At 48.5% G+C, this 26,725-nt stretch overlaps 4 protein-coding genes and 1 long non-coding RNA gene across 6 annotated transcripts; 2 read left to right on the top strand and 3 right to left on the bottom strand.

The window, feature by feature from the left end:
* Positions 1-1,489: 1,489 nt before the first annotated feature.
* On the bottom strand, positions 1,490-17,184 carry deaf1 (DEAF1 transcription factor). The gene is given in 14 exon segments (XM_084671451.1): positions 1,490-2,435; positions 3,642-3,731; positions 4,169-4,261; positions 4,417-4,618; positions 4,620-4,728; positions 12,107-12,235; positions 13,821-13,944; positions 14,289-14,333; positions 14,547-14,612; positions 15,139-15,278; positions 15,646-15,795; positions 15,893-16,022; positions 16,225-16,322; positions 16,762-17,184. Coding segments are annotated over 14 exon segments (1,689 nt in total). The 5' UTR covers positions 16,970-17,184; the 3' UTR covers positions 1,490-2,330.
* On the top strand, positions 15,735-17,570 carry LOC146258067 (uncharacterized). Its single transcript, XR_014729662.1, has 2 exons — positions 15,735-15,881; positions 17,186-17,570. It is a non-coding gene; the product is annotated as an uncharacterized LOC146258067 (long non-coding RNA).
* On the bottom strand, positions 17,272-19,205 carry bet1l (Bet1 golgi vesicular membrane trafficking protein-like). Its single transcript, XM_084671453.1, has 4 exons — positions 19,071-19,205; positions 18,697-18,782; positions 18,526-18,582; positions 17,272-18,403 (listed from the first exon to the last, which is right to left on the bottom strand). Exons 1-4 carry the CDS (start codon positions 19,087-19,089, stop codon positions 18,236-18,238), a joined length of 330 nt encoding a protein of 109 aa, XP_084527579.1. The 5' UTR covers positions 19,090-19,205; the 3' UTR covers positions 17,272-18,235.
* kcnj11l (potassium inwardly rectifying channel subfamily J member 11, like) lies at positions 19,156-23,836 on the top strand. Its single transcript, XM_084671452.1, has 6 exons — positions 19,156-19,277; positions 19,843-20,005; positions 20,185-20,424; positions 21,072-21,341; positions 22,544-22,751; positions 22,961-23,836. The coding sequence occupies exons 2-6, from the start codon at positions 19,847-19,849 to the stop codon at positions 23,410-23,412; spliced, it is 1,329 nt and encodes a 442-aa protein (XP_084527578.1). The 5' UTR covers positions 19,156-19,277; positions 19,843-19,846; the 3' UTR covers positions 23,413-23,836.
* Positions 23,837-24,079: 243 nt separating this feature from the next.
* On the bottom strand, positions 24,080-25,466 carry cd59b (CD59 molecule (CD59 blood group) b). Of its 2 annotated transcripts, XM_084672516.1 has the most exons (4): positions 25,384-25,465; positions 25,185-25,252; positions 24,746-24,847; positions 24,080-24,598 (listed from the first exon to the last, which is right to left on the bottom strand). In XM_084672516.1, exons 2-4 carry the CDS (start codon positions 25,237-25,239, stop codon positions 24,399-24,401), a joined length of 357 nt encoding a protein of 118 aa, XP_084528642.1. In that variant the 5' UTR covers positions 25,240-25,252; positions 25,384-25,465; the 3' UTR covers positions 24,080-24,398. The 2 variants fall into 2 exon arrangements, with proteins under 2 accessions (XP_084528642.1, XP_084528641.1); XM_084672515.1 differs by having other exon boundaries at positions 25,185-25,466.
* Between the last annotated feature and the right edge of the window lie 1,259 nt (positions 25,467-26,725).

Below are 26,725 nucleotides of genomic sequence, written 5' to 3'. Positions count from 1 at the left end.
GCTTAGGTAGTGAGGTCATACAGTGGTCACACTGCTTAGGTAGTGAGGTCATACAGTGGTCACACTGCTTAGGTAGTGAGGTCATACAGTGGTCACACTGCTTAGGTAGTGAGGTCATACAGTGGTCACACTGCTTAGGTAGTGAGGTCATACAGTGGTCACACTGCTTAGGTAGTGAGGTCATACAGTGGTCACACTGCTTAGGTAGTGAGGTCATACAGTGGTCACACTGCTTAGGTAGTGAGGTCATACAGTGGTCACACTGCTTAGGTAGTGAGGTCATACAGTGGTCACACTGCTTAGGTAGTGAGGTCATACAGTGGTCACACTGCTTAGGTAGTGAGGTCATACAGTGGTCACACTGCTTAGGTAGTGAGGTCATACAGTGGCATCTTTTAGTACACCTGCACAGCTCATTTCAAAATGTTCATCTGACACCTGAAGAGTTTATATAGGTCCATTCCCATGAGACATGTCTATGTCAACACTCCTGGGTTTAAATCAAGATGTAGAAATCTGCTGTGTTACCTGAAAACAAGTTATGTGGTGTACTCCTTTTATTTAGAAAAATTATCATAAAAAGGAGAGCTGGTTATCAGCCAAGGTCATTGCAGGGTACTGTCAGAAGGAGATGAATTTTCTATGTCTGTATTTCATTGTTCCGGACGTAACTGTCAACACAATTTACTAGGTGTTCAATTTCACCCCTCAAGGTTTTTATTTCTGCGAGCTTACTGTGAATGTACCTCCACCAGGTCACTCATGATTCAGCCTAGGTAGGTGGTCAAACTCATGACTTCCAGGAAGGTTTGTTGTTAAGAAAATACGTAATTCACAAGCAATTTGATTAATAATGTATTATTCATTGTTTCATGATTGAAGAGGTGAGGCTGGGGGCAGATCTCACCAAGGCCTCACCCTCTCCTGGTCAGCTGACCTCTAATCCTCCAGATTAATCTGCCCAGGTGCAGCTGTGTGGCAGTTAACGCCTATCACTGTGAAAAGCTCCGCTAATCTCACTAATGTGGAGTGTCCATTAAATAATAACCAGTACAATAATGCACTGAACACCAAGCGAGCTCTCCGACAGCGAGACCCTGGGGCAGTTCTGGATGGGCCGCTGCTGATGTCATACACACCTGACCCGGCTTCTCTCTGACCACGCTGTGCTGTAACTGAAACAGCAGTCAACCTTTTGTTGAGGGATTAGTGCCTGGCGAGGACAAGGCTGCCAGCTAGCAGCTCTGCTCCAGGTTGGGGAGGTCATGCAGGCCTCTCACGCACACAATAAACCTTGTTTACCTGGAGGTCTCTGACAGGTCCGCTCTGGAAGGAGGAGAGGCGTTGGGGCAGGCTGGACGGGGCATTCAGAAGGGGCATGGGGCAGGCTGGACAGGGCATTCAGAAGGGGCTTTCCTATTTCAGTCTGCCATGAGGCACACGGTGGACTCAAACTGGAGGTTTTAATGAACTCTTGAGGCAAATAATGTATGTTCACTTTTTAAATCTTTATTATAGCACATATGATAGGCTGAACCATTTAAATGCTTAGTCAACATCATGTACTCATAAATAAATAAATAAAAAATATATTGTTGAATTAAATATGTCACAGTGGAAGAAATGTTAAGGAACATGTGTTCCCACACACCCAGCTGTAGGAAAACAATGTACAGTCTTGTGTTTAGCTAACACCGCTTTAGAAAATCATTCAGTCCACAGATGACTCTAGAAAACCAATAACAAATTCTCCTAAACAATTTTCCGAATTTCTTTACTATAACATACCATCAAATTAGGATTGGTCAGAAAAAAAAAATATATATACTGTATATATATTCCGTCATCGTGGATTCTGTCTGCTCAGAGGACCAGTCTGGTGTATAGTCCAGGTCCTAGCCCTGGCCTGGGTTAGTTAGTCTGGTGTGTAGTCCAGGTCCTAGCCCTGGCCTGGGTTAGTTAGTCTGGTGTGTAGTCCAGGTCCTAGCCCTGGCCTGGGTTAGTTAGTCTGGTGTGTAGTCCAGGTCCTAGCCCTGGCCTGGGTTAGTTAGTCTGGTGTGTAGTCCAGGTCCTAGCCCTGGCCTGGGTTAGTTAGTCTGGTGTGTAGTCCAGGTCCTAGCCCTGGCCTGGGTTAGTTAGTCTGGTGTGTAGTCCAGGTCCTAGCCCTGGCCTGGGTTAGTTAGTCTGGTGTGTAGTCCAGGTCCTAGCCCTGGCCTGGGTTAGTTAGTCTGGTGTGTAGTCCAGGTCCTAGCCCTGGCCTGGGTTAGTTATCCCCTCGGTGTTGGCAGGATGCCGTCTAGATGCTGTCAGAGTGCTCATCGATACTTCGGCTACACCTTCACTTTCTCCATGTCAATGGTTGCCATGGCAGCCACCTCCTCCTGCAGACCGACTCCGCCCGTCTGGCAGCAGCTGTGCTGGTGGTCCTTCCAGTCCTGCAGCCAGGACAGACCAGGAGACAGAGCAGGAGACAGAGCAGGAGACAGAGCAGGAGACAGAGCAGGAGACAGAGCAGGAGACAGAGCAGGAGACAGAGCAGGACACAGAGCAGGAGACAGAGCAGGAGACAGAGCAGGAGACAGAGCAGGAGACAGACCAGGAGACAGAGCAGGAGACAGAGCAGGAGACAGAGCAGGAGACAGAGCAGGAGACAGAGCAGGAGACAGAGCAGGAGACAGAGCAGGAGACAGAGCAGGAGACAGACCAGGAGACAGAGCAGGAGACAGAGCAGGAGACAGAGCAGGAGACAGACCAGGAGACAGAGCAGGAGACAGAGCAGGAGAAAAGGAAAGAGAGAGAGACCAGGTGAGAGACCAGGAGAGAGACCAGGAGAGCGACCAGGAGAGAGACCAGAAGAGAGACCAGGAGTGACCAGACTGACTTTTACAACACATTGATCACCATCTTGATCTGACTTCTAACAACCAGGAGATGAGAACATACTATGCTGTGTTTGGTGAAAATCAAACCTTTACAGACGGGACCTACACTATCTCTTCTTACATGACAACCCAAACTAAACTGACCAGAAAAAGTGTATTCCTTGATACTTTATTTTTCATAGTTTTTTCATAGACTTTTTACGTCTCCCATTTAAATGTAAGAGCCCTGATAACATATTATGTCCCCAGGTGTCCCCAGGTGACCACAGGTGTCTCAGGTGTCCCCAGGTGTCCCCAGGTGTCCCCAGGTGTCCCCAGGTGTCCCCAGGTGACCCCAGGTGACCTCAGGTGACCCCAGGTGTCCCAGGTGTCCCAGGTGACCTCAGGTGTCCCAGGTGTCCCAGGTGACCTCAGGTGTCCCAGGTGACCTCAGGTGTTCCAGGTGTCCCCAGGTGACCTCAGGTGACCCCAGGTGACCTCAGGTGACCCCAGGTGACCCCAGGTGACCTCAGGTGTTCCAGGTGACCTCAGGTGTCCCCAGGTGACCTCAGGTGTCCCCAGGTGACCTCAGGTGTCCCAGGTGTCCCCAGGTGACCTCAGGTGACCCCAGGTGACCTCAGGTGACCCCAGGTGTCCCCAGGTGACCTCAGGTGTCCCCAGGTGACCTCAGGTGTCCCAGGTGTCCCCAGGTGACCTCAGGTGACCCCAGGTGACCCCAGGTGTCCCCAGGTGTCCCCACCCAGCCTGGGGGAGTCTTACCTTCCTCTGACAGAAGGTGGAGCAGTAGTTGACCTTGTGGCATCCGGTACACTCGCTCATGGCCTCTCTTCCACAGTTCACACACACTTGCTTCAGGGGAGGAAGCAGAGAATCAGCATCCACAAACCACACAAGTCCAACATTTCAGAAGTGTCATCTTATCTCAAACTGTTTTTCTCTTTATGGGTGAACTGTCCCTTTAACTTACACCGTGTAATTACACTGCCTCAGCCAACAGTGTGACTAATGAGTTTGCTCACGCACACACGCGCACGCACACGCACACCTCTCAGAGCCATGAAAAAAATCTAAAATATTAGTCATGTTCTACTCATCAGAACTCATTATCATCAGTCAAAAAACCGACTACAACCGGCTCAACAGGCTGTGGTGTTGCCGTGTCAACACATGTGATCTCCCCTGGACAGCCGACTGACTTGATGTGTGTTCCTCCATCCCTCCCCCTCCTCCTCCATGCTGTGTGTCTACGTGTGTGTGTGCGTGTGAGTGTGTGTGTGTCCACGTACGTTGATGATGATCTCTGTGATCTGCGGCTCTCTCTTGCCGTCAGGGTCGTCTGGGTGTGTGAAGGAGATGTGGACGGGCTGAGCTGCAGGACACTGCAGACCACACCACACTCAGGACTCACTACAACCACCAGACACACCTTCCTACTGTAGCTAGCTACACTAGGTCAGCCGGGGTTTCACATACACCTTTACTGGTACAGTTTCTCCCTCTACAGTCGCCCTCTCCTCCCAACAGCTGAGCTCACCTCCTTCCTGGTGCTGAGAGTTTTGTCCTGACCCGGGGGGCCGGGGGCCAGGGTGGGGCCGGGGGCGGGGCCGGGGCCTGGCTGGCCAGCCTGCTGCCTGGCCTGCTGGATCAGGGTCTTGAGCTGCTGCACGCTGGACAGCAGCGTGTTGGCCGTCTCCTCCAGGCAGAACCAGGTCCTCTGGGGGTCCCCCAGGGGCGCGGCCGCCCCCAGCCCCCACCTCCAGCCCGTTGACCAGGCCTGGGGATGGGGGGGCCACCTTGGCCTGCACAGCCTGGGGGGCTAGAGCCAGGGCTGGGAGAGCCGTCAGCACTGAGGGGGAGGAGGAGAGGAGAGGAGAGGAGAGGAGGGAGGGAGGGAGGGAGGGAGGGAGGGAGGGAGGGAGGGAGGGAGGGAGGGAGGGAGGGAGGGAGGGAGGGAGGGAGGGAGGGAGGGAGGGAGGGAGGGAGGGAGGGAGGGAGGGAGGGAGGGAGGGAGGGAGGGAGGGAGGGAGGGAGGGAGGGAGGGAGGGAGGGAGGGAGGGGAGAAAAATAGGTGAGGGAGGGAGGGAGGGAGGGAGGGAGGGAGGGAGGGAGGGAGGGAGGGAGGGAGGGAGGGAGGGAGGGAGGGAGGGAGGGAGGGAGGGGAGAAAAATAGGTGAGGGAGGGAGGGAGGGAGGGAGGGAGGGAGGGAGGGAGGGAGGGAGGGAGGGAGGGAGGGAGGGAGGGAGGGAGGGAGGGAGGGAGGGAGGGAGGGAGGGAGGGAGGGAGGGAGGGAGGGAGAAAAATAGGTGAGGGAGGGAGAACAGTCACAGACATTGTGGGAATAGAGAGTAGGCGTGACCCAACACCAGTGCTTGAAGTGGGCAGGTACTCACTGGTACACAGTACCGGCACTTCTACATTTCACTCTTAAGCTTACCGGCACTTTTGCTTGCGTACCGCTACTTGTAGCCGGACCGTACTCTACCACTGACAGAGAAAGCGTCAGCGTCAGAGTGATTGGTAATGACGCTGTCATTACATAAACTACACTACCCAGAGGGCACTAGCACTATGTGACTTACCTCAGATCTTGACGAATCACGTAAAGGCAAGCAGTCGACCCATCAGAAGTTCACTTTTCCACGGATGCTAGTTCGAAAAAACTGATGCCTGCGTAAGTGCGTACCGGATTTTTCACTGCTGAAAACCTAGAAGCTAAAAAAGTGTGCCGAGTTTCATAGTCTGACAGTCGTTATGTTAGCCTGGCTTCAGAAAGGTTGTAAAAGAATGCGTGTGCCAGAGCTAGATACGTCAACAGAGGTCCAAGGGTTGAATCATGAGCTTCAAACTAACGTTAACGATGTGAGCGGAACAGCTAGCGTAAATGAGGAGTCTGCAGCTACCAGCGTTAACGTTACCTAAGTCAATGACACCAACATCAACAATAAATCGTTGTACCAGCAATATCTCCAAGTTTTGTTTTTCACTGTGGAAATCTAAAATGTCATAATGATTTGCCAATGCACCAGAGTACGAGCACCTTGTCCCCACTTCAAGCACTGACTGCACCACACAAATATCCTCCAACATGTTCTTAAAGTGGGTGCATGAGTGCTTTGGAAAGGTGAGAGCAAGTTCTTAGGATTTGTGCAAGGTTTCCAGTGACTTCTGAAAAGCCCATGCCAGTTGTAACCTGAACCATCTACTGTATAATAGAACAAAGTGGTCTGACCTAGTTCTCTCTGCCAAAAGGTCTAAGAGGAAAAGCATTCAACGACATTTAATATATTCTAAAATCATTCCATACTAAGGTCATTATTAAATGATGAAACTCGTTTCTTCACGTATAAAGCAGATCACACAGGCACTGAATCACCCGTTATTCTAAAGTATTGGCAGTGACAGACATTATGTGTTTGCAAAGCTTGCTGGGCCTTGGCATCAAATGAATGCTAACATAATTTCAGTAAGTCATATCATCAGCACAGGGGAAAGTGTGAACTAGTTCTAGCCAGGTGAAATCACTCTATCATTCTGATTGGATTTTAAGAGCTGATTGACTGCTGTAAAAAAGGGGACTATTTGCATATATTGAACATTTTCGCCCCCAAAAAGTAGCAAAAATATGAAATGTGCCTTATTGTATTCCAGTATTCTATAGAAACGTGAAAAAAAATGTCCTCAAATACTGAACCAGCAAACTTTACTGTCCGTCTTTCCAACAATTAAAAAAGAATGGAATGGTGTCAGGCTTCCAGGTGTTGTTCCTGCCTGTGACCTTGCTGAAAGCCGGCTGTCCACTTGCAGATGGAGGTGTATTTATAGAGTTCTAGACACAGGAACAGACAAGGAGTGGAAATGAGGCTAGACGGACCACATACCCTGTGCAGCTGACACACACTATACACACACCCTTACGTACACACACACCCTTACGTACACACACAGTAACCAAATACAGACTGCGAACACACGCATACTGTTAATACATAAACCAAACACATACCCCAAATACACCCAGAGAACACACCCAGTGAAATACACACACACAAAGGACGGGGGGTGTGTGTGGATGGTCTAGCACACTGAAACAGCCATGTAGAGCTGAGGGTCTTCAGTGATGAATCTTCCTGTAGCAGAGAGGCAGGTAGACCAGCCGGGAACAACAGCAGCCACAGAGCCCACTCCTACCTCCAGACACACAGAGCCCACTCCTACCTCCAGACACACAGAGCCCACTCCTACCTCCAGACAGAGCCCACTCCTACCTCCAGACACCCAGAGCCCACTCCTACCTCCAGACACCCAGAGCCCACTCCTACCTCCACACAGAGCCCACTCCTACCTCCAGACACACAGAGCCCACTCCTACCTCCAGACACACAGAGCCCACTCCTACCTCCAGACAGAGCCCACTCCTACCTCCAGACACCCAGAGCCCACTCCTACCTCCAGACACACAGAGCCCACTCCTACCTCCAGACAGAGCCCACTCCTACCTCCAGACAGAGCCCACTCCTACCTCCAGACACACAGAGCCCACTCCTACCTCCACACAGAGCCCACTCCTACCTCCAGACAGAGCCCACTCCTACCTCCAGACAGAGCCCACTCCTACCTCCAGACAGAGCCCACTCCTACCTCCAGACAGAGCCCACTCCTACCTCCACACAGAGCCCACTCCTACCTCCAGACAGAGCCCACTCCTACCTCCAGACACCCAGAGCCCACTCCTACCTCCAGACACACAGAGCCCACTCCTACCTCCAGACAGAGCCCACTCCTACCTCCAGACAGAGCCCACTCCTACCTCCAGACAGAGCCCACTCCTACCTCCAGACAGAGCCCACTCCTACCTCCACACAGAGCCCACTCCTACCTCCAGACAGAGCCCACTCCTACCTCCAGACACACAGAGCCCACTCCTACCTCCAGACAGAGCCCACTCCTACCTCCAGACAGAGCCCACTCCTACCTCCAGACAGAGCCCACTCCTACCTCCAGACAGAGCCCACTCCTACCTCCAGACAGAGCCCACTCCTACCTCCACACAGAGCCCACTCCTACCTCCAGACAGAGCCCACTCCTACCTCCAGACACACAGAGCCCACTCCTACCTCCAGACAGAGCCCACTCCTACCTCCACACAGAGCCCACTCCTACCTCCACACAGAGCCCACTCCTACCTCCACACAGAGCCCACTCCTACCTCCACACAGAGCCCACTCCTACCTCCAGACACACAGAGCCCACTCCTACCTCCAGACACACAGAGCCCACTCCTACCTCCAGACAGAGCCCACTCCTACCTCCAGCCAACACATTCATCACAGGAGCCTCTACAACAGACCTCCAGAACTCACACGAGGAGAGACTGGTCAAGACTGGTAGAAACCAGGAGAGACTGACTGAGCGACTAGCAGAACACAATGAATGTTAAGTGAACTGGAACAAATGAGAGTTTATGGTAAGTTGGAATTTACAACACCAACAGGAACAGAGAAAAGCTGAAAAATTGTTATTCATAATAACGTTTCCTCGCTCCAGGCAGAAAACACTTCCACACCTCTGAAACATGCTGTGTGTGTGTGTGTGTGTGTGTGTGGACTGGTGGAACAGGCTTCCCCATCATTTGGGCCTCATGGGGTAACATGGCCCAGTTAGCTACATCACAGCACAGCCACACACACACAACATGGTCTCACACACACACACACACACACCCACACACACCAACACAGATCTCTCACACACACACACACACACACACAGTATAATATAGTTCCATCCATGCACACCACAAGGAGAAACTGACACTGTGTGTGTGTGAGACATAGAAAACCAGAAAGACATAGAGACAGATCTAGAGGGGATATATCCTCCTGCGGTCTCTCCCCAGATCTCCTCCTGGTCTCTCCCCAGATCTCCTCCTGGTCTCTCCCCAGATCTCCTCCTGGTCTCCCCCCCCCCAGACACACACGATTAATACGAGGAGACATTACTCACACAAATCATTCAGAAACTAACAGGCGATTGAACTGCATCCAGGAGAGAGGATGGAGGAGGGAGCACCAGTCATTAGAAGAAACTACAGACACAGAAGGAGAGAGAGAGAGAGAGAGAGAGAGAGAGAGAGAGATAGAGAGAGAGAGGGGGGAAAGAGAAAGGACAGAGGTCAGAGAGAAAGAGAGCAGAGAGAAAAATCCTGAAAATTGACAGGCCAAGGCAAGAGCTGGAGAGCTGGAGAGATTTACTGAGGAGAGAGATTAAAGAGAGAGCTATGATAAAAAGGGCAAAGAGAGTGGGAGGGAAAAGAGAAATTGAATCAGTGGAGAGTAACAGAGAAAGGGAAAGGAGCAGCTGAAGAGGGAGAGAGAGAATTAGACCTTCAGAGGGGAAGTGTAGCCCCTGGTCTCCACAGCACAGCTGTGATGGGATTAGAGACTGGGCTCCCTGGAGCGCCGCTTTCTAACCAGACAATACACCCTCCACCGAGGGAGGGAGGGAGGGAGGGAGGGAGGGAGGGAGGGAGGGAGGGAGGGAGGGAGGGAGGGAGGGAGGGAGGGAGGGAGGGAGGGAGGGAGGGAGGGAGGGAGGGAGGGAGGGAGGGAGGGAGGGAGGGAGGGAGGGAGGGAGGGAGGGAGGGAGGGAGGGAGGGAGGGAGGGAGGGAGGGAGGGAGGGAGGGAGGGACATCTCCACATCAGATCACTGCACCACCAGCAAGGCCAGGCAGCATGTAAACACATCCCTTCTCAGGAAGTGCTTCCTAAACTTCCTGCCTTCCTTCCAGCAGGTAATCTGAGCTTGACATAATTAGTGCTTTCATTCAGTAAAACTTGTGCAGAAGTTTCCCAGACAGGCGTTCCAACAGCTCTACAGGCTGAGCTCAACTTTCACATCAAACCTTTAATACAGCTCCTGCATCTACAGACTACAGGAAGTAAACACATAAAAGTACACATTTTTCAACCTTAAACCAGTATTCCTCCATGACCAGTATCTCTCCTGCCTCCATGACCAGTATCTCCCCTGCCTCCATGACCAGTTTCTCTCCTGCCTCCATGACCAGTATCTCCCCTGCCTCCATGACCAGTTTCTCTCCTGCCTCCATGACCAGTATCTCCCCTGCCTCCATGACCAGTTTCTCTCCTGCCTCCATGACCAGTATCTCCCCTGCCTCCATGACCAGTATCTCTCCTGCCTCCATGACCAGTTTCTCTCCTGCCTCCATGACCAGTTTCTCTCCTGCCTCCATGACCAGTATCTCCCCTGCCTCCATGACCAGTATCTCTCCTGCCTCCATGACCAGTTTCTCTCCTGCCTCCATGACCAGTATCTCCCCTGCCTCCATGACCAGTTTCTCCCCTGCCTCCATGACCAGTTTCTCTCCTGCCTCCATGACCAGTATCTCCCCTGCCTCCATGACCAGTTTCTCCCCTGCCTCCATGACCAGTTTCTCTCCTGCCTCTAACACCAGTATCTCCCCTGCCTCCATGACCAGTATGTCTCCTGCCTCTAAGTGAACAGAGAGACCAACTTGTTTGCGGTCTCCTCAGAGTGGGTCTCCACTAAACCCTGCAGGTAATGGGGGGGGGGGGGGTCCCAGAGTGACCCTGCAGGTAATTGGGGGGGGGGGGGGGGGGTCCCAGAGTGACCCTGCAGGTAATGGGTGTCCTGGTAGCTAGTGTTCTGTTCCAGACAAGGCCTCTTCCTCTGTGGGACCTGCATGGGGAAAGTGTGAGACTACAAAAGACAGGAAGCCCTTCAGTGGGAGTGTTAGTCACCAGCTGAAGGGAAACTGCAGCTCAACATGAGACTCAAACCTGGTCTCATCTGAAGGGAGAGTATCAGTGGTAGAGAGAGGAGGAAGTGGTGAGAGCTGTCTGTGTAGCGAGCAGCAAGAGGAGGGCTCCCACAGGGCCTTGTTATCACCACAGAAGAACAAAGGAACGCTACAATCATCACACACTTCAACCAATAAGCACTGCTGTGGCGCCAGGCTTCCCTGGCCAATGAGAGGATGAAGAAGCGTCCGTGCTTGTCTGAAGTTAGGTCTCCCAGGAACAACGCTCCTGACCCCAGCTGATCCACAACACAAAGACTGGAACACATGGACGCCCTCCTGACAGGGTGAGGAGTGTGTAAGGCTGCAGGGACCAGGAGTGTGTAAGGCTGCAGGGACCAGGAGTGTGTGAGGCTGCAGGGACCAGGTGTGTGTGAGGCTGCAGGGACCAGGTGTGTGTGAGGCTGCAGGTACCAGGAGTGTGTGAGGCTGCAGGGACAAGGTGTGTGTGAGGCTGCAGGGACCAGGAGTGTGTGAGGCTGCAGGGACAAGGTGTGTGTGAGGCTGCAGGGACCAGGAGTGTGTGAGGCTGCAGGGACCAGGAGTGTGTGAGGCTGCAGGGACAAGGTGTGTGTGAGGCTGCAGGGACCAGGTGTGTGTGAGGCTGCAGGACCAGGTGTGTGTGAGGCTGCAGGGACCAGGTGTGTGTGAGGCTGCAGGGACCAGGTGTGTGTGAGGCTGCAGGGACCAAGTGTGTGTGAGGCTGCAGGACCAGGTGTGTGTGAGGCTGCAGGTACCAGGAGTGTGTGAGGCTGCAGGGACAAGGTGTGTGTGAGGCTGCAGGGACAAGGTGTGTGTGAGGCTGCAGGTACCAGGAGTGTGTGAGGCTGCAGGGACAAGGTGTGTGTGAGGCTGCAGGGACCAGGAGTGTGTGAGGCTGCAGGGACAAGGTGTGTGTGAGGCTGCAGGTACCAGGAGTGTGTGAGGCTGCAGGGACAAGGTGTGTGTGAGGCTGCAGGGACCAGGTGTGTGTGAGGCTGCAGGGACCAGGTGTGTGTGAGGCTGCAGGGTGAGGTGTGTGTGAGGTGAGGTGTAAGGGCAGGCTGCACGTGACAGGGTAAGGTGTGTGAGGCAGGGTAAGGTGTGTGAGGTATGTGAGGCAGGGAGAGGCGTGTGAGGCAGGGTAAGGTGTGTGAGGCGTGTGAGGCAGGGTAAGGTGTGTGAGGCGTGTGAGGCAGGGTAAGGTGTGTGAGGCGTGTGAGGCAGGGTAAGGTGTGTGAGGTATGTGAGGCAGGGTAAGGTGTGTGAGGCAGGGTAAGGTGTGTGAGACAGGGTGAGGCGTGTGAGGCAGGGTGAGGCGTGTGAGGCAGGGTAAGGTGTGTGAGGTGTGTGAGGCAGGGTAAGGTGTGTGAGGCAGGATGAGGTGTGTGAGGCTGCAGGTACCTGAGCTGCTGGAGAAGACGTCGCTGGAAGCTGAGCCCTCAGTCAAGATGGTGCTGGCGTCGTCTGCAGACGTCCGGTCGAAGGTCAGGGTGCCGGCCGTGGTGATCTGTCCGGATGTGGACACAGTGACTGAGGGAGACACAGACAAACACCTTCACACCTGGCTGACAGGGTCATAGTATGTAAGCTGAGGCCTTACCACAGCGACCTGGGGTCAAATCCAGCCTGGGCTGTTTGCTGTTTAAAGCATGAAAAATGTGCATAATTCAAAAAACTTGACAGATTAAAACTGTCTGGTTGAGTGTCAAACCAAACCTCAACTAACGAACAGGTCATTTCTACTCTAATAAATCTGTTGTCAATAATCTTATGTGGTTAAACGTTTTTGTCTCAATTTACCTCAGAACACAAGACATATTTCCTTGAATGGACCACCACAAAGAATAATCTTTCAAAATGGCGTATGGACCATTCCAGAAGTGGGTCTTTCAAAGTAGAATTTTTAAAAGAACTGTGTCCCGCGACAGACATGTCAGAAAGATTACATTTCAATAAGCAGTAAATTCTAAAGAGACTAGCTACCTCAGGATCTGAGGCGCTGCAGCAGTACGCTAAACCCTGAGACTGCTGATTCTGTCTGGTGGAGAGTGAGATAACACTTGGAAACAGAGAGAAAACTGTAGAAGTCCACATGTGGGCAGTAAGAGTTAGATTAGGATCCCTGAGAGAGACAATGTCATCCTTCAGCCGAAACATTCACATGTCAAACTGTCCCACAGCTGAGGGTGTTTACAAACTGTTGGATGACAGACAAGCGTTTGAGGTAAGTGCTAACTGCCGCTACGCCAGGGATCTGGGGGCTAACTGCCGCTACGCCAGGGAGCCAGGGGGCTATCTGCCGCTACGCCAGGGAGCAAGGGGGCTAACTGCCGCTACGCCAGGGAGCCAGGGGGCTAACTGCCGCTACGCCAGGGAGCCAGGGGGCTAACTGCCGCTACGCCAGGGAGCCAGGGGGCTAACTGCCGCTACGCCAGGGAGCCAGGGGGCTAACTGCCGCTAAGCCAGGGAGCCAGGGGGCTAAATGCCGCTACGCCAGGGAGCCGAGGGCTAACTGCCGCTATGCCAGGGAGCAAGCGGGCTAACTGCCGCTACACCAGGGAGCCAGGGGGCTAACTGCCGCTACGCCAGGGAGCCAGGGGGCTAACTGCCGCTACGCCAGGGAGCCAGGGAGCTAACTGCCGCTACTCCAGGGAGCCAGGGGGCTAACTGCCGCTACGCCAGGGAGCTAACTGCCGCTAAGCCAGGGAGCCAGGGGGCTAACTGCTGCTACGCCAGGGAGCCAGGGGGCTAACTGCCGCTACGCCAGGGAGCCAGGGGGCTAACTGCAGGGAGACGCTACCCGCCGTGCCAGTCTGACCAGGCAGGTGACCCGCCTCCACTTTGTCCTCTGCCCTGACTCTAAACACACGTCTGCCCTGCTTCTAACCACACTGCTGTGTGGACTGCAGGCGCTCCACCGCAGGATGTACAGGAGGTTGAAAGACCAGACGCTCTGGTCTTTCAAAAGAGATGAGGAGTGGAAGAGAGAGAAGGAAGGAGAGGAAGGGAGAGGAGGAGGGAGGGGAGGAGGATAGGAGGAGGGAAGCAGGGAGGAGAGTAGGACAGGAGAGCAGAGGAGAGTAGAGGAGGACAGGAGGGGGTTTAAGGGACTCACACGTAGCTCCCGGGGCCAGCGTGATGCTCTTGGCAGGGGAGAGCTCCTTCTTCTCGGGTGTGGAGGGCTGGTCGTTGTCCTTCTTACGCCGCTTGTACGGAACAAACAACCTCACAGGACCAGTCTGAACAGTAGACACATAAAAACCATACATTTTATTCCTTCTTTTCTTTCATAGCTCGATGACATATTTTAACGTTTAGCATCATACTTTTCTGGGGCATCTGAAACTAGCCTTCCATAAATGTGTATTTGCTTGCTAAGAAAAGCTAAACAAAGTGCTTTTTGTTGATAAAATCTTCTTGAAACAAAAAAACAAGCATTGTAGGCTTACTATTGTCTAGCCACACAGGGCCCTGTTCTGGAAATCAATCTGTGAATCAGCAGAATGATAAAAAAGCATAAGAAACATCAATCCTTGCTTGTCGTCTCCTCCACAAGTGAAAGTAAATAATCTATTTTTATTACCATATTTATGTTCTCTGCTCCGAAAGACTCGCCATCTTTAGTGCACTGGAAACAATGAAAAGAGACAGGTCTGAGTTTCTGTAGTATTAACAAGCAACTTTTTAAGGTTTCCTTATTACAGAGTCCAGACTTGTGGAGACCGGTGTGCTGTTTATGAGTATATCAGCAGGCTAACAGGTTGAGTGTCAAATGTTGCTATGGAGGTCCTGTTGCTATAGAGGTCCTGTCGCTATGGAGGTCATGACTCCTGTGACTCACCAGGGCCAGGTCGTCACAGCAGGCCGCACATGTGCAGGACGCAGCGTGAGGGTTCAGGATCCGCTCCTGTCAGTCACACAGGTCGGAGTCAGTCGCTTCCACACACCTCATGCTAACTCTCTCACACACCTCATGCTAACTCTCTCACACACCACATGCTAACTCTCTCACACACCACATGCTAACTCTCTCACACACCATAGGCTAACTCTCTCACACACCACGTGCTAACTCTCTCACACACCACATGCTAACTCTCTCACACACCACGTGCTAACTCTCTCACACACCACATGCTAACTCTCTCACACACCATAGGCTAACTCTCTCACACACCACGTGCTAACTCTCTCACACACCACGTGCTAACTCTCTCACACACCACATGCTAACTCTCTCACACACCATAGGCTAACTCTCTCACACACCACGTGCTAACTCTCTCACACACCACATGCTAACTCTCTCACACACCACATGCTAACTCTCTCACACACCACGTGCTAACTCTCTCACACACCACATGCTAACTCTCACACACACACTGTGAGACAGCCCCCAGACAGACATGGGACGTGGTGTTCCAGCTCACCTGGATGAGGCACTGCAGCGGGCGGCCGGCATAGCGGATGCTCCTCTTCCAGTCCTTGCTGCTGGCCCGGCCCGCCATCCCCTCAAACTCTGTGGGAGTGTACCACTTGTTGTTGTGCTTGATGCAGCGGCCTTTCCCTCCTGCCACACAGGACCAGGGTCAGTACAGCCAGGAACTGGAGGACCTCTACTCTATGACTGCTCAGCCTCAATCCCATCCCAGGATCAGATGGCCACATTCAAATATGGATGACACATGAAGACAAACAGGTTCACTCCAGGGACGTAGGTTTGTTTTCAAATGTGGGTAGGACATGCCCTGCCCGTGTACAGTGAAACCTCCACAGCTGGTTCATCCATATTTCAGAATATAATACCCGAAAGGTGCATACGTACATGCTCGCACAACTCAAATAAACCAGTCTAACTGTTGAGATCAGTACAGCACAGCAGAAACAGCTTCCATATTCACAACAGTGCAAGGGCTCCCTCTAGTGGACTCTCGTACCTGAGCCCAGTCTGTTCTTGCACAGGATCCCACTGCTGTTCCTGCAGCGAACAGGCAGCTCAGTGTTGTACACAGACGGGTCCCAGTTGTATTTGGAGCAGCCATCTTTGTCCTGACCGGGGGTCATCGGCGTGGTGGGAGTCCGGGGGCCTGCCAGGAACCCAGAGGGAAACACAGATAACTAAACGTTCGCTCTGCGTTTGTCAGAAAAGGAAGATGAAGAGAGCTGTTCTGGGGTGAGACTGACCAGAGGTCATGACCGCGGCAGAGCCTTTCAGTCCTGTTGCTTCCACGATGCTTCCGTCCGTGTGCACCACTATCAGGGTGGCTTTCTGGGGGTGCATGCTGTCACTGATCTGCAGAGTAGTCCTGCCAGTCTAGCATGGAGAGGAGGGTTAACATGCTGGCAGAGCCAGCTAGGAAAGGCTGCTCATGGTTTGCTTACTCTAAACATGAACACTGTATTGGTTAGAATTTGATCACTGGATATTAGTGAAGTGGATTTTGAGAGTAGGACAGTAGGACTAGAATTAGATACTGCAGACTTTGTTAATATAACTTAAAAGTTGGTAAACTTACAAGAACGTGTTCTGGTATAGAAGCTGAGGTTGCCATGGTCGCAGTGAAGACATTGTCCTCGGTAGGCTGAACCCCTGCCACAGTCACTGTGCTCACTTCTGAAGATGAGACAGATTGAAGAATTATGTGGTTTTATTTTATGACAACAATTTGTTTTACTTTTAGTCTGGCTACATGAATTTAAAATTTTTTTTTTAAATGAATGGACATATGATGAAATAAAATGTAGCTGTTGCTGTACAGTAATTGTAGGCTACATGTTATTGAAACGTATTGCACTCTAGCGATATTACGTCACGTAACGTTTAGTTATAGTTAAATAGCTAGAGAGCTGAAACTTTTTGGTAAATGTCCTTTACCAGCTGCTATTCCTAAATAAATGGATAATATAGCTAACGTTAGCAAATTAGCCTGATTATCTAGCTGTTACCAATTTAGCTAAACTGGCCCTGATGTCAACGGTTTATAGCTGGTAGTAGGAGTACGGCAATATTGTGTAGTGTTTACTAGTACATTAAGCTAGCTACTAAAACTTGCCCGCAAACGTTGCTTCAGCATCGTCAGGGTTCGGTAAGGACTCGGCTCCAATGTCGATGTTTCCCGGTTCTCCCATTACCGTCATCGTTGTGACTTCGGCCTCCGATTCTGTATCCGAATCCACCCCCTCCTCCACCGTTTCAACAGCAGCGCTTATGGACGCTTCATCCAGCGCCAGTCCTTTCGTTGCCGAGTCCGTCTCGTCCATTTTTCCTACAACGAACGATGTGAGCCGAATCTGACCGAGGGCCAATCGGACTGGATAGCACCCTCCCTATTGTAGTGTACAGTGCACAGGATCAAATCATTTGATAATTCAATATGCAAATCTGAGGACTGAACTAAAATTATTATTTCAAACAAAAGATAAGAAACCGACAAGAAATGGCGTCCAACGTTCGCCTTTGCTTCTATCAACTCACAGGAAGGAGATGCGGCGGAAATGACCGAAAAAACACGACGCAACACGAAACCAGCAATGCAGGCTACCGATGCTAAGATACAAGTTGATTCATTCAGGAGTTAGCTTTATTTCCTTCGAAGGCATTTTCCACTGCATGATCCCCAGGAATGGAAATCTAGTAGAAACAATCGTATCCATTTCAACAATATAAACAAAATTAACTGTTTTGTGAAACATTGATAAACTACTGCTATGTAGGTCATCATATTTTTGGAATGTGGCCCATTAGAACTCCCAATCTCTTAGTATGAAAAGACAAATTCGACTTAAATTAATTCATTTTAAAGATCAAAATCAAATAAAAAAAAGGAACACGTTAATAAAGCAAGAAAACTTCAAAATGCAAGTATGGTATCAGTTATTACAAAATATGTCTTGTGTGCCAAAGCTGGAAAGTAGTAGGTATAATCACAAAACAGATAGCTACATAACAGCAGGTCCTACCTATGAAGTTTTTTCTTTCCTTGGCTTAAAATTAAAACGTAACATCCTGTCCAAAAACTGGATCCCAGTCTTCCTAATTATACAACTGCTGCTTTTAATCAATCATGGACTAAAACAAAGACCTCCAATATTTCTGTAAATAAGACTATCAAAAGATGAATTACTCCCAAATATGTCCCAACATCATCCAGACTTTCCCCATGAAGTACTGTCATCTCAAGTTACTGGCACACCATCCCACAGACTTAACCCTTCCAATGTGCCTACAAGTCCACACTGACACCATCCACATGTTCACCATTATAAATCATCTGTAATATCTCAAATAAGGTATGTACAAGGGCTATAATTCTCATACAACTGAGTAAAAATAAATAAATGCTTATACACCATTTATAGTTCTCAATGGGCAGGGCATGAGAGAAATTGAGTGGGTCATAGCAGTGTCAAAACCTTGACAGCTGAGTCATCTCCCTATTCACAGTCTTCATGATGAAGAATGTACGACAAATGTAATGTCACGTCGCTGCCTGTTAACTGGTGTCACGTCCTTCGTCCTGGATCTCCTCAGGACTGGATCCTGGAGACAAGGTAGTACAGCAGAAAGAACACCACCACCAGCCCCACTGACACGTAGCACAGGATCTTGCGGTTGTCTCTGCCAGATCGGACCATGGTGGAGAAGCGCTTCACACTGCCAGTCAACAGCCCTGTTGCGCTTAGAAAATTGGAATCCTTCAGATGGGATAAACAATAAATAACGTGAATGATCCAGCGCAAAGAAAAATCATCTCTTTGGCATCAACCTTATGCTCCCTTCAAATTATATTTGTTTAGCAGTGTTATTTAAAACGTACCATGCCATCCAAATATGAATTTTGATCCTCTGCTTCTTTGTCAATGTCATAGGCCAGCTGTCAAAGAGGAAAAGAAACCACACCAATTTGAGACGATTATTCACAACATACTTTTGTAGAAAACATCTTACATTGTGATATAACGAGGGGGTTGTAGTAACAATCACATACCGATTTCAATCTTGAGACCTTGCTCGCCAAATTGTCCGCAAGAAGTTTATTTTCAGCGTCCAGCATATCGTCGACAGCCCCATGTCCTGTAAATACATATTTGTATAAGTGTCGCCAAGCTCCACAATTACCTCAGAAGCTATGGGCTATCACTTAACCTACACTGGTTAATTGGTTTTCTTGCTTCTTGCTACCTAACCAGAGCCTGTTGGAATAGTAGCCTACTCGACTACCAGCTTCACGTCGGTCATATTGTTTCCAAAACGTGTCTACTGATATATTACTCTTTGTAATATATATTTGTCAATGTGAAATATGGTTTGTAGTAGACAAACATTAAAATAAACATACTTGAATACGTGTCACTTTCTTACCTCGATTCCAATCGGCCATATTGGTTGTTGATATTGATGACGTTTGCACTGCTACGGAAACTCGTCCAGACCAAAGTGATACAATAGCTAAATTGTAACGCTAAATTATCGTTTCGAGGAAGAGAACACGATAGAAAAAGCTAAATATGGATTTTGAGTGATTTCGACATATGTGTTATTGCTCGCCAAATAACCAATTTACTGAAGGTAAGTAATGCGCGTATGACGATGCAGGTAATACATTTCATACAGGTTTATGGTTTTGGAAAGCAGATAACCTTGCTCATCATTTGCCAGCTGTCGAAATGTTTACATCCGCGAGCGTCTTTTAAAATAATTTCCTTGAGCACCTGCGAAATGTAGACTGCAGGCTTAAACAGTTGCTTTGTCAATGTCCAATATTTATTTTATTTTCAAAAATAAAAATATTAAATCCCATCTGAGCCAACTGAGTAAACAAATGTTATTGTCGGATGGTGTGATAGAAAATGTATTCTCACAGTATGTTTACAGTTGAGCATTATGCTCAACTGTAAACATACTGTGAGAATACATTTTCTTTCAACATCTAGGCCTACATTTAACATGACAACATTTTTCTTTGTTAAACGTTTTTAACTATTATTTAAAAGCTTGAATGCCCATATGAAATGCAGTGTGTTGTGTAACATCCATCTGGCATCTCATGTCATCCATTGTCCACCTTGGAACACCGCCAGATTTGTTGTATGACATTGTTTTAGTAGTGAAATACCGCATTATGTCTCAACAGAAAAATGCTTGCCCGAAAGGGGTTACTGCCGGACGGGTTCCTACTGACCCGACTAGCTGAGGATGCGAATCAGCCCAACAGGTTCAGGGCAAAGTCCCAACGTGCTCGTTTTATCACCAAGAGTGGATCTTGCAATGTCGCCCACAAGAATATCCGGGAACAGGTATCTTTGTTTATCTTTCATCTTCAAGTCAGATCAATCACGGTAGTGTGACTATTGGAAGTAAAAGCAGGTTAGTAGTTATCAGCTACATTGCCTATGGGCCTATAGGCCGATGTCGCCTTGGATAGAAGCGTCTACTAAATTAATTGAATATTAAATGCGCATCTCATCTCTCGCAGGGCAGATTTCTGCAGGATGTTTTCACCACCATGGTAGATCTGAAGTGGCAGCATTCTCTCCTGATCTTCACCTCAGCTTTTCTCTGCTCGTGGATGCTCTTCGCCATGGCGTGGTGGCTCATCGCCTTCGCCCACGGAGACCTGGAGCCCCGTGACCCCAGCGGTGAGCCCGGGCCGGTGCCCTGTGTCACTGCCATCCAGTCCTTCACCTCTGCATTTCTCTTCTCCATTGAAGTGCAGGTGAGGCCCACTTACCTCCTAAACAACCTGATTAAAACTAAAGTAAGATGCCTGCCTTGAAAATGTAAAAAGTAGAAAGTGTAGATATTTCCGTAAAAAAATTAAGGAGTGAAAGTAAAAAGTTGTCCGAAAAATAAATAGTGAAGTAAGTAAGTAAGTAAGACTTGATTTATATAGCACATTTTATACAAAAATTGTAGCTCAAGGTGCTTTACATAAAATCAATCAAATCAATAATACAAGTGTAATAAAAGTAATAATTAAAATAGCAAATCTATAAGAACAATAATATAACTAATAAAAGTAGTAAAACCCTTTTGAGATAAAATTACTGAAATGCTTCGGTAAAATGTAGGTTTTAAGCTGAAGTACAGTACTGATACCAAACAAATCTACTTAAGTACGTAACTAAATATTTGTACTTCGTTACTCCCCATCTCAAACCTTTAGATGCATTGGTTGAAGATGTAAAGATTGGTTTCAAGATGTAAAGTTTATTTGGACAATTATCACAAAACGTGCTTCTCAACACCATTGCCTACACCATCTTTAATCATATTTACTTTGCTCCTTGCATCACTTTGAATCCTGGTAGGTACTCAAACACCTAGCGTACACTAAGTCAACATTTTGACATACTCCCCCAGGTGACCATCGGTTTTGGAGGGCGCATGGTGACAGAGGAGTGCCCGCTAGCGATCACCGTCCTCATCATCCAGAACATTCTGGGGCTGATCATTAACGCAGTGATGCTGGGGTGCGTATTCATGAAGACGGCGCAGGCCAACCGACGAGCAGAGACCCTCATCTTCTCCAAGAACGCCGTTATCGCTCCACGCAACGGCCGGCCCACCTTCATGTTCCGCGTAGGAGACCTGAGGAAGAGCATGATCATATCAGCCACCATCCAGCTGCAGGTGAGACCTTTACAGTGGAGATGTGTCACTGTTCTATCTAGACACGTTCTATCACTTCAAAAAGTCTGGTTACAGGCCTGTAGTCAGCCTAGAGGAAGGTTACAGGCCTGTAGTCAGCCTAGAGGAAGGTTACAGGCCTGTAGTCAGCCTAGAGGAAGGTTACAGGCCTGTAGTCAGCCTAGAGGAAGGTTACAGGCCTGTAGTCAGCCTAGAGGAAGGTTACAGGCCCGTAGTCAGCCTAGAGGAAGGTTACAGGCCCGTAGTCAGCCTAGAGGAAGGTTACAGGCCCGTAGTCAGCCTAGAGGAAGGTTACAGGCCCGTAGTCAGCCTAGAGGAAGGTTACAGGCCCGTAGTCAGTCTAGAGGAAGGTTACAGGCCCGTAGTCAGCCTAGAGGAAGGTTACAGGCCCGTAGTCAGCCTAGAGGAAGGTTACAGGCCCGTAGTCAGCCTAGAGGAAGGTTACAGGCCCGTAGTCAGCCTAGAGGAAGGTTACAGGCCCGTAGTCAGCCTAGAGGAAGGTTACAGGCCCGTAGTCAGCCTAGAGGAAGGTTACAGGCCCGTAGTCAGCCTAGAGGGAGGTTACAGGCCCGTAGTCAGCCTAGAGGAAGGTTACAGGCACGTAGTCAGCCTAGAGGGAGGTTACAGGCCCGTAGTCAGCCTAGAGGAAGGTTACAGGCCCGTAGTCAGCCTAGAGGAAGGTTACAGGCCCGTAGTCAGCCTAGAGGAAGGTTACAGGCCCGTAGTCAGCCTAGAGGAAGGTTACAGGCCCGCAGTCAGCCTAGAGGAAGGTTACAGGTTCTTTTAGTGGACTTTTTTTTTGCAGTTTTTCACCCATTTTGTATTTTAAATATGAGATTAAAAAAATAAAACTGGTCTGATCATCCACATTAACGATCAATCTTTTATTTTATGTTTTCTGAATAGTCAACGTCATAAACGTAGTTGTGGAAACTTTATTCTGTAATATATGGTGATTTCGGCACTTTCCAGTTCGAATTTGCCACGTTACAGAGCCAGACAAGACTTTACAGACGGTCCGCACATTCTCACGTCTGCTCAAAAGTTTCTGTGACGGCACGCACATTCTCACGTCAAGTAAATCTTTATACATCACAAAGTGTGCGTGAAAACCAGCGTACACAAGCTTTTTGTGTGTTCGCAACGTTTACACATGAGGCCTCTGATGTCTGTGTCTCGTGCAGGTGATCCGCAGGACGGTCACGGCTGAAGGAGAAGTGGTCCCTGTGTGCCAGCTGGACATCCAGGTGGAGAACCCTCTCCGCAGCAACGGCATCTTCCTGGTGTCCCCTCTCATCATCAGCCACACCATCGAGAGGGGCAGCCCGCTGTATGAGCTCTCTGCTAACTCCCTCAACACCGAGGACCTTGAGATCATCGTTATCCTGGAAGGTACTGGTTGTTGGCATGTTGTCAACTGAACAGATTTTTACACTAGTTATAGTTATGACACTGCTTCCAAACTGTTCTCACGAAGCCCCCATGTCATAATGCTGTTGTCTCAAAAGTAGCCCCAGAGTGTTTGTTGTTTGTCAGAAGTAGCTAGGGATATTTTTTGTGTCTGTGAAACCTACATGGGATTTGTCCTGTGGAATACCCAGGTGTTGTGGAGACTACAGGCATCACCATGCAGGCACGAACCTCATATACACCAGACGAGATCCTGTGGGGCCGGCGTTTCGTCTCCATTATGACGGAAGAGGACGGACGCTACTCGGTCGACTATTCCAAGTTTGGAAACACGGTGTCGGTGCGCATGCCAGCTCTCAGCGCCAAGGAGCTGGACCAGGTCCGGGGGGACCAGGATGGGGGGGCCTCCGACGGGAAGCTCCAAGGCTGGGGGCTGGTGAGAGCTGGCAGGGGAGGCTTCCGGAGAGGGGGCAGGGTGGGGGAGAGCTCCACAGCCCAGCCCTGGTACACGCAGGCAGAAAGAGAGCAGGAGAAGGAGAAGCCAAAAGAGAGTAACGGTCAAAAGAAAAGGGTGCAGCTGGAAGTGATTGGCCGGGCGACAGAGGAGGAGGGGGAGGGATACGAGGGAGGAAGTGATCCATAAAAACTATCTGGAACTGTTAAGGTTCATATCAACCTTTTGATGTGGAGTTTATTAACTTATTCAATTTTAATTGCTGTTCCTTGCAAATGTAATTTGACTTTTGTTGACATTTCAATTTTGGTTAATTGGTTTAGAACAAGCACACTGTGTTTTGTCTTTCAAAGAGCTGAACTGTCCACTATGTAACCCTCTATATTCACACAGTATTGCGTTATACTGAAAGCACTGCAAAGTAGTAACCTCAAAGACAGTCCCTGTTATTCCTGCAGGTACTGTACACCTGACGCTGTACAGTCTATTTCTGATGCTGTACTGCTCGTTCATTTCTAGCCTATCAGGTATGTGAAGCTCCTCAGAGGATTTTAGATGATTGATTCTGATTTATCTGTGTACTGTATGTATATATAACGTCAAATTTGTGAAATGATCCTTGAATAAATCTTTGTTTTGGTTTAGTTTGTTGTATCTGAAGAGGGCAGTGATGAGGAACAAGGCTCCAGCTGCCCTGATGATCATTGTTGGGATTGTTGTTATTTTCTGAACATTATTGATTTATGATCGTACATATTAGGAATTGGAGTTAGACACACTGTGGCGATGTTTAAAGTCTTCACAATGCGTGCAAAAGGAAAAAGTATTCTTCAAAAACCAGACAACATGTATGACTTTAATGAAACATGCACCAATGATATCGCAATTAGATAACAAGGCTGTTTGAGTCTAGTTCATGTTAGTAAAATACAAACCAATACTAAACCTATAATAAATGAACCAACAAACAAGGAGCAATTATATTACAGCAGCTGCACAATTATACTCGGAAGGCACATTTAAACATCAGGTTATAGACTACATCAATTACGTACACGTTTCACAAAATAACAATTCTGTCATAGTTAATAACACAATGAAAACGGACTCCAACCACATCCACAGTTACTGTAGCATGCCGACTGTCAGTGCCCCTGCTGTCCGTTGTGTGAGTCCTAGAGTAGGCACCACCATAGCACCAGCAGAGAGCCCATCAGAGCTGAAGCAGACCCTCGTGCCGTTAGAGGGGTGCCGCTGTTGCACATGTCGCTGCTGCAGCACCTGTAGGTGAACTCCGAGATGGCAGGGAACATTTGCATGAGCCGAGAATTGTCGCAATCTGTGTATCGGATGCACTGGCGAATAGTTTTCCCACCTGTGTAGACCAGAGAGCAGAATACTGTCATTAGCTATCAAACACCACGGCACTGGGTAATGTGAATAAAAAATCTTTTTTTTTTTCTTTTTTTTTAAATCAATCAATATATTTGTATTTTGGTCTGTATGCGATAAAATAACACACCTCTCTCACTTAAAGATATACATGAGTCTTCATAAGTGCATTCTTTCACATTTTCACACTGGCCGGTGTAGTCCGAACACTTGAAACACCGTAGAGAAGAGCCTGGAACACAAAGTCCAGTACTTCCAGCAGTCACACTTATATTTGGGATTAATACCATTTACTTAATTAAAGATGTTTATATGGCATCTGTTGAACGTAGATAAAATAAATAAAACATCGCACAAATAATGTAATTTGTACAATGTCGTGATTTCAACAGGACCCAATAATTATTGGAAGATTACTAATTTATTTAGTAACCTATTAATAATCAAGACGGTCGTCACTATCTTTATACAATGTAACATTTTAACTGATGTAAATCCAGAAATCATGTTACAAGTATTAGTTTCCAACAACACATTTAAAAAGGGTGTTGTCCTGCAAGATCACTCACCCAAACTGAGTATCCCGAGCAAGATCACCAGAGACAGCCGTCGACAGATCGTCATTTTCCTTTTTACTCTGAAAGATTTGATGAAGATGTCCCTTAAGATGAAAAAACAGGAGATACGGACAACCAGCAGATGTTCCCGAGGATTGTAAACAAAACAATCAAAACAAACCAACAAAAACTCCCCAGAACGTCCTCTCACCTCTTCTATTAACAAGCTGCCTTCTGCCAGCCCAACATGCAGGGACAGACATCAGCCTGACTGAACTTTCAGATGTAAAAACCTCTTTGTGGTTGGTCTACAATGATTCCCTGTCGAACAAACTCCACCCCTCTCTGTCCTCTTGTCAGTTTAGAACAATTGTTGGCCTCCACTTTCAGAGGCATTCCTTTTGCATATGACTCTCTATTCTAGAAACATGTTGACATAGTTAAACATGCATAGCACACCAACATCATATGATCCTGGCTGTGCATGGTATTGAAGCTTGTTGGGATAGGATGGGATGTTGAGATATTTGGGGATTTTTGGTGTCTCTCTGTGGTAACTCTCAAATGCATCATCAATAGAACCATGTTAGACCTTTGGTTCTGTTGGTCAGAGAACAAAAATGATTAAAACAGGTGCACCCTTGCACCTTTTTTGATGTTCATGTTGTTAAATTGTTTAATTGTAACTCTTTCAACTACATACTCTTATGGTTCTTCCCATTGACACTTATTTAGTTTTCACAATGTTTGCTTCATGTTTTGGCTACCCGCAATGTTTGGAGCTATCTCGTTGTTATGGTCAGTGACCTATGCACTTTTGTAAAGCTCTCCTTTGGAAGTTGCTTTGGATAAAAGCGTCTGCTAAATGCATAAATGTAAATGTAATACGCTAATCGAATCCTGAAAATGTACATTTATACATATTTCATAATGGTCTGGATGGCAAAACATGTTTACATCTAATTCACAAAAAATGCTGTAATACAATTCCAATCCAATCCTTTTGAGTCCCATCTCAGTGTTGCTGGTGGTGTACCAGGCTCCAGGATGACCCACTGATCATTCAGACATCTTTTCAGCGGAGCAGCTGGGGATGACAAAGGCGTACTGTGTGTCTGTCTCCATCTGCGTACACTGATATCTAAGAATCCAGTTAATGACCTCTCTATTGGGCTCTTGTGCAAATGTTTGCTTGGAACGGTTATCCTCATAGCTATCATTTTAATATTTGACAGTTTGGCACTTGAAGTTCTGTTATTCGTTCTGGGGGACTTGAATGACAACAGTCACTTCATGGCATTTTCTTTGTATTAGTTTCTTCATTGGGATGAGTAACTAGGCCACCTGCAAACCTTTGAGCCAGGCAGTGCATAATCATGACAGATGAGCTGGCCTTGGGCCATGTGAAGCCTGGGATGCAGAAGGAGTTGATCTGTTTTACGATGACTGAACAGATTCAGGCTTCAACAAAGACCATTTGATTCCATTCAGACCAGTGTGGATGTTCTATTTGGTGGGTAATTGTAGTGCCAATGGGATGGTTAAAGCACTTA

The sequence above is a fragment of the Hypomesus nipponensis genome, chromosome 14 (assembly GCF_054491055.1).
Source record: "Hypomesus nipponensis isolate SF chromosome 14, ASM5449105v1, whole genome shotgun sequence".
Lineage (NCBI taxonomy): Eukaryota > Metazoa > Chordata > Actinopteri > Osmeriformes > Osmeridae > Hypomesus > Hypomesus nipponensis.
Note: the sequence above shows the minus strand (reverse complement) of the source record. Positions and strands in the feature narration are given on the sequence as shown.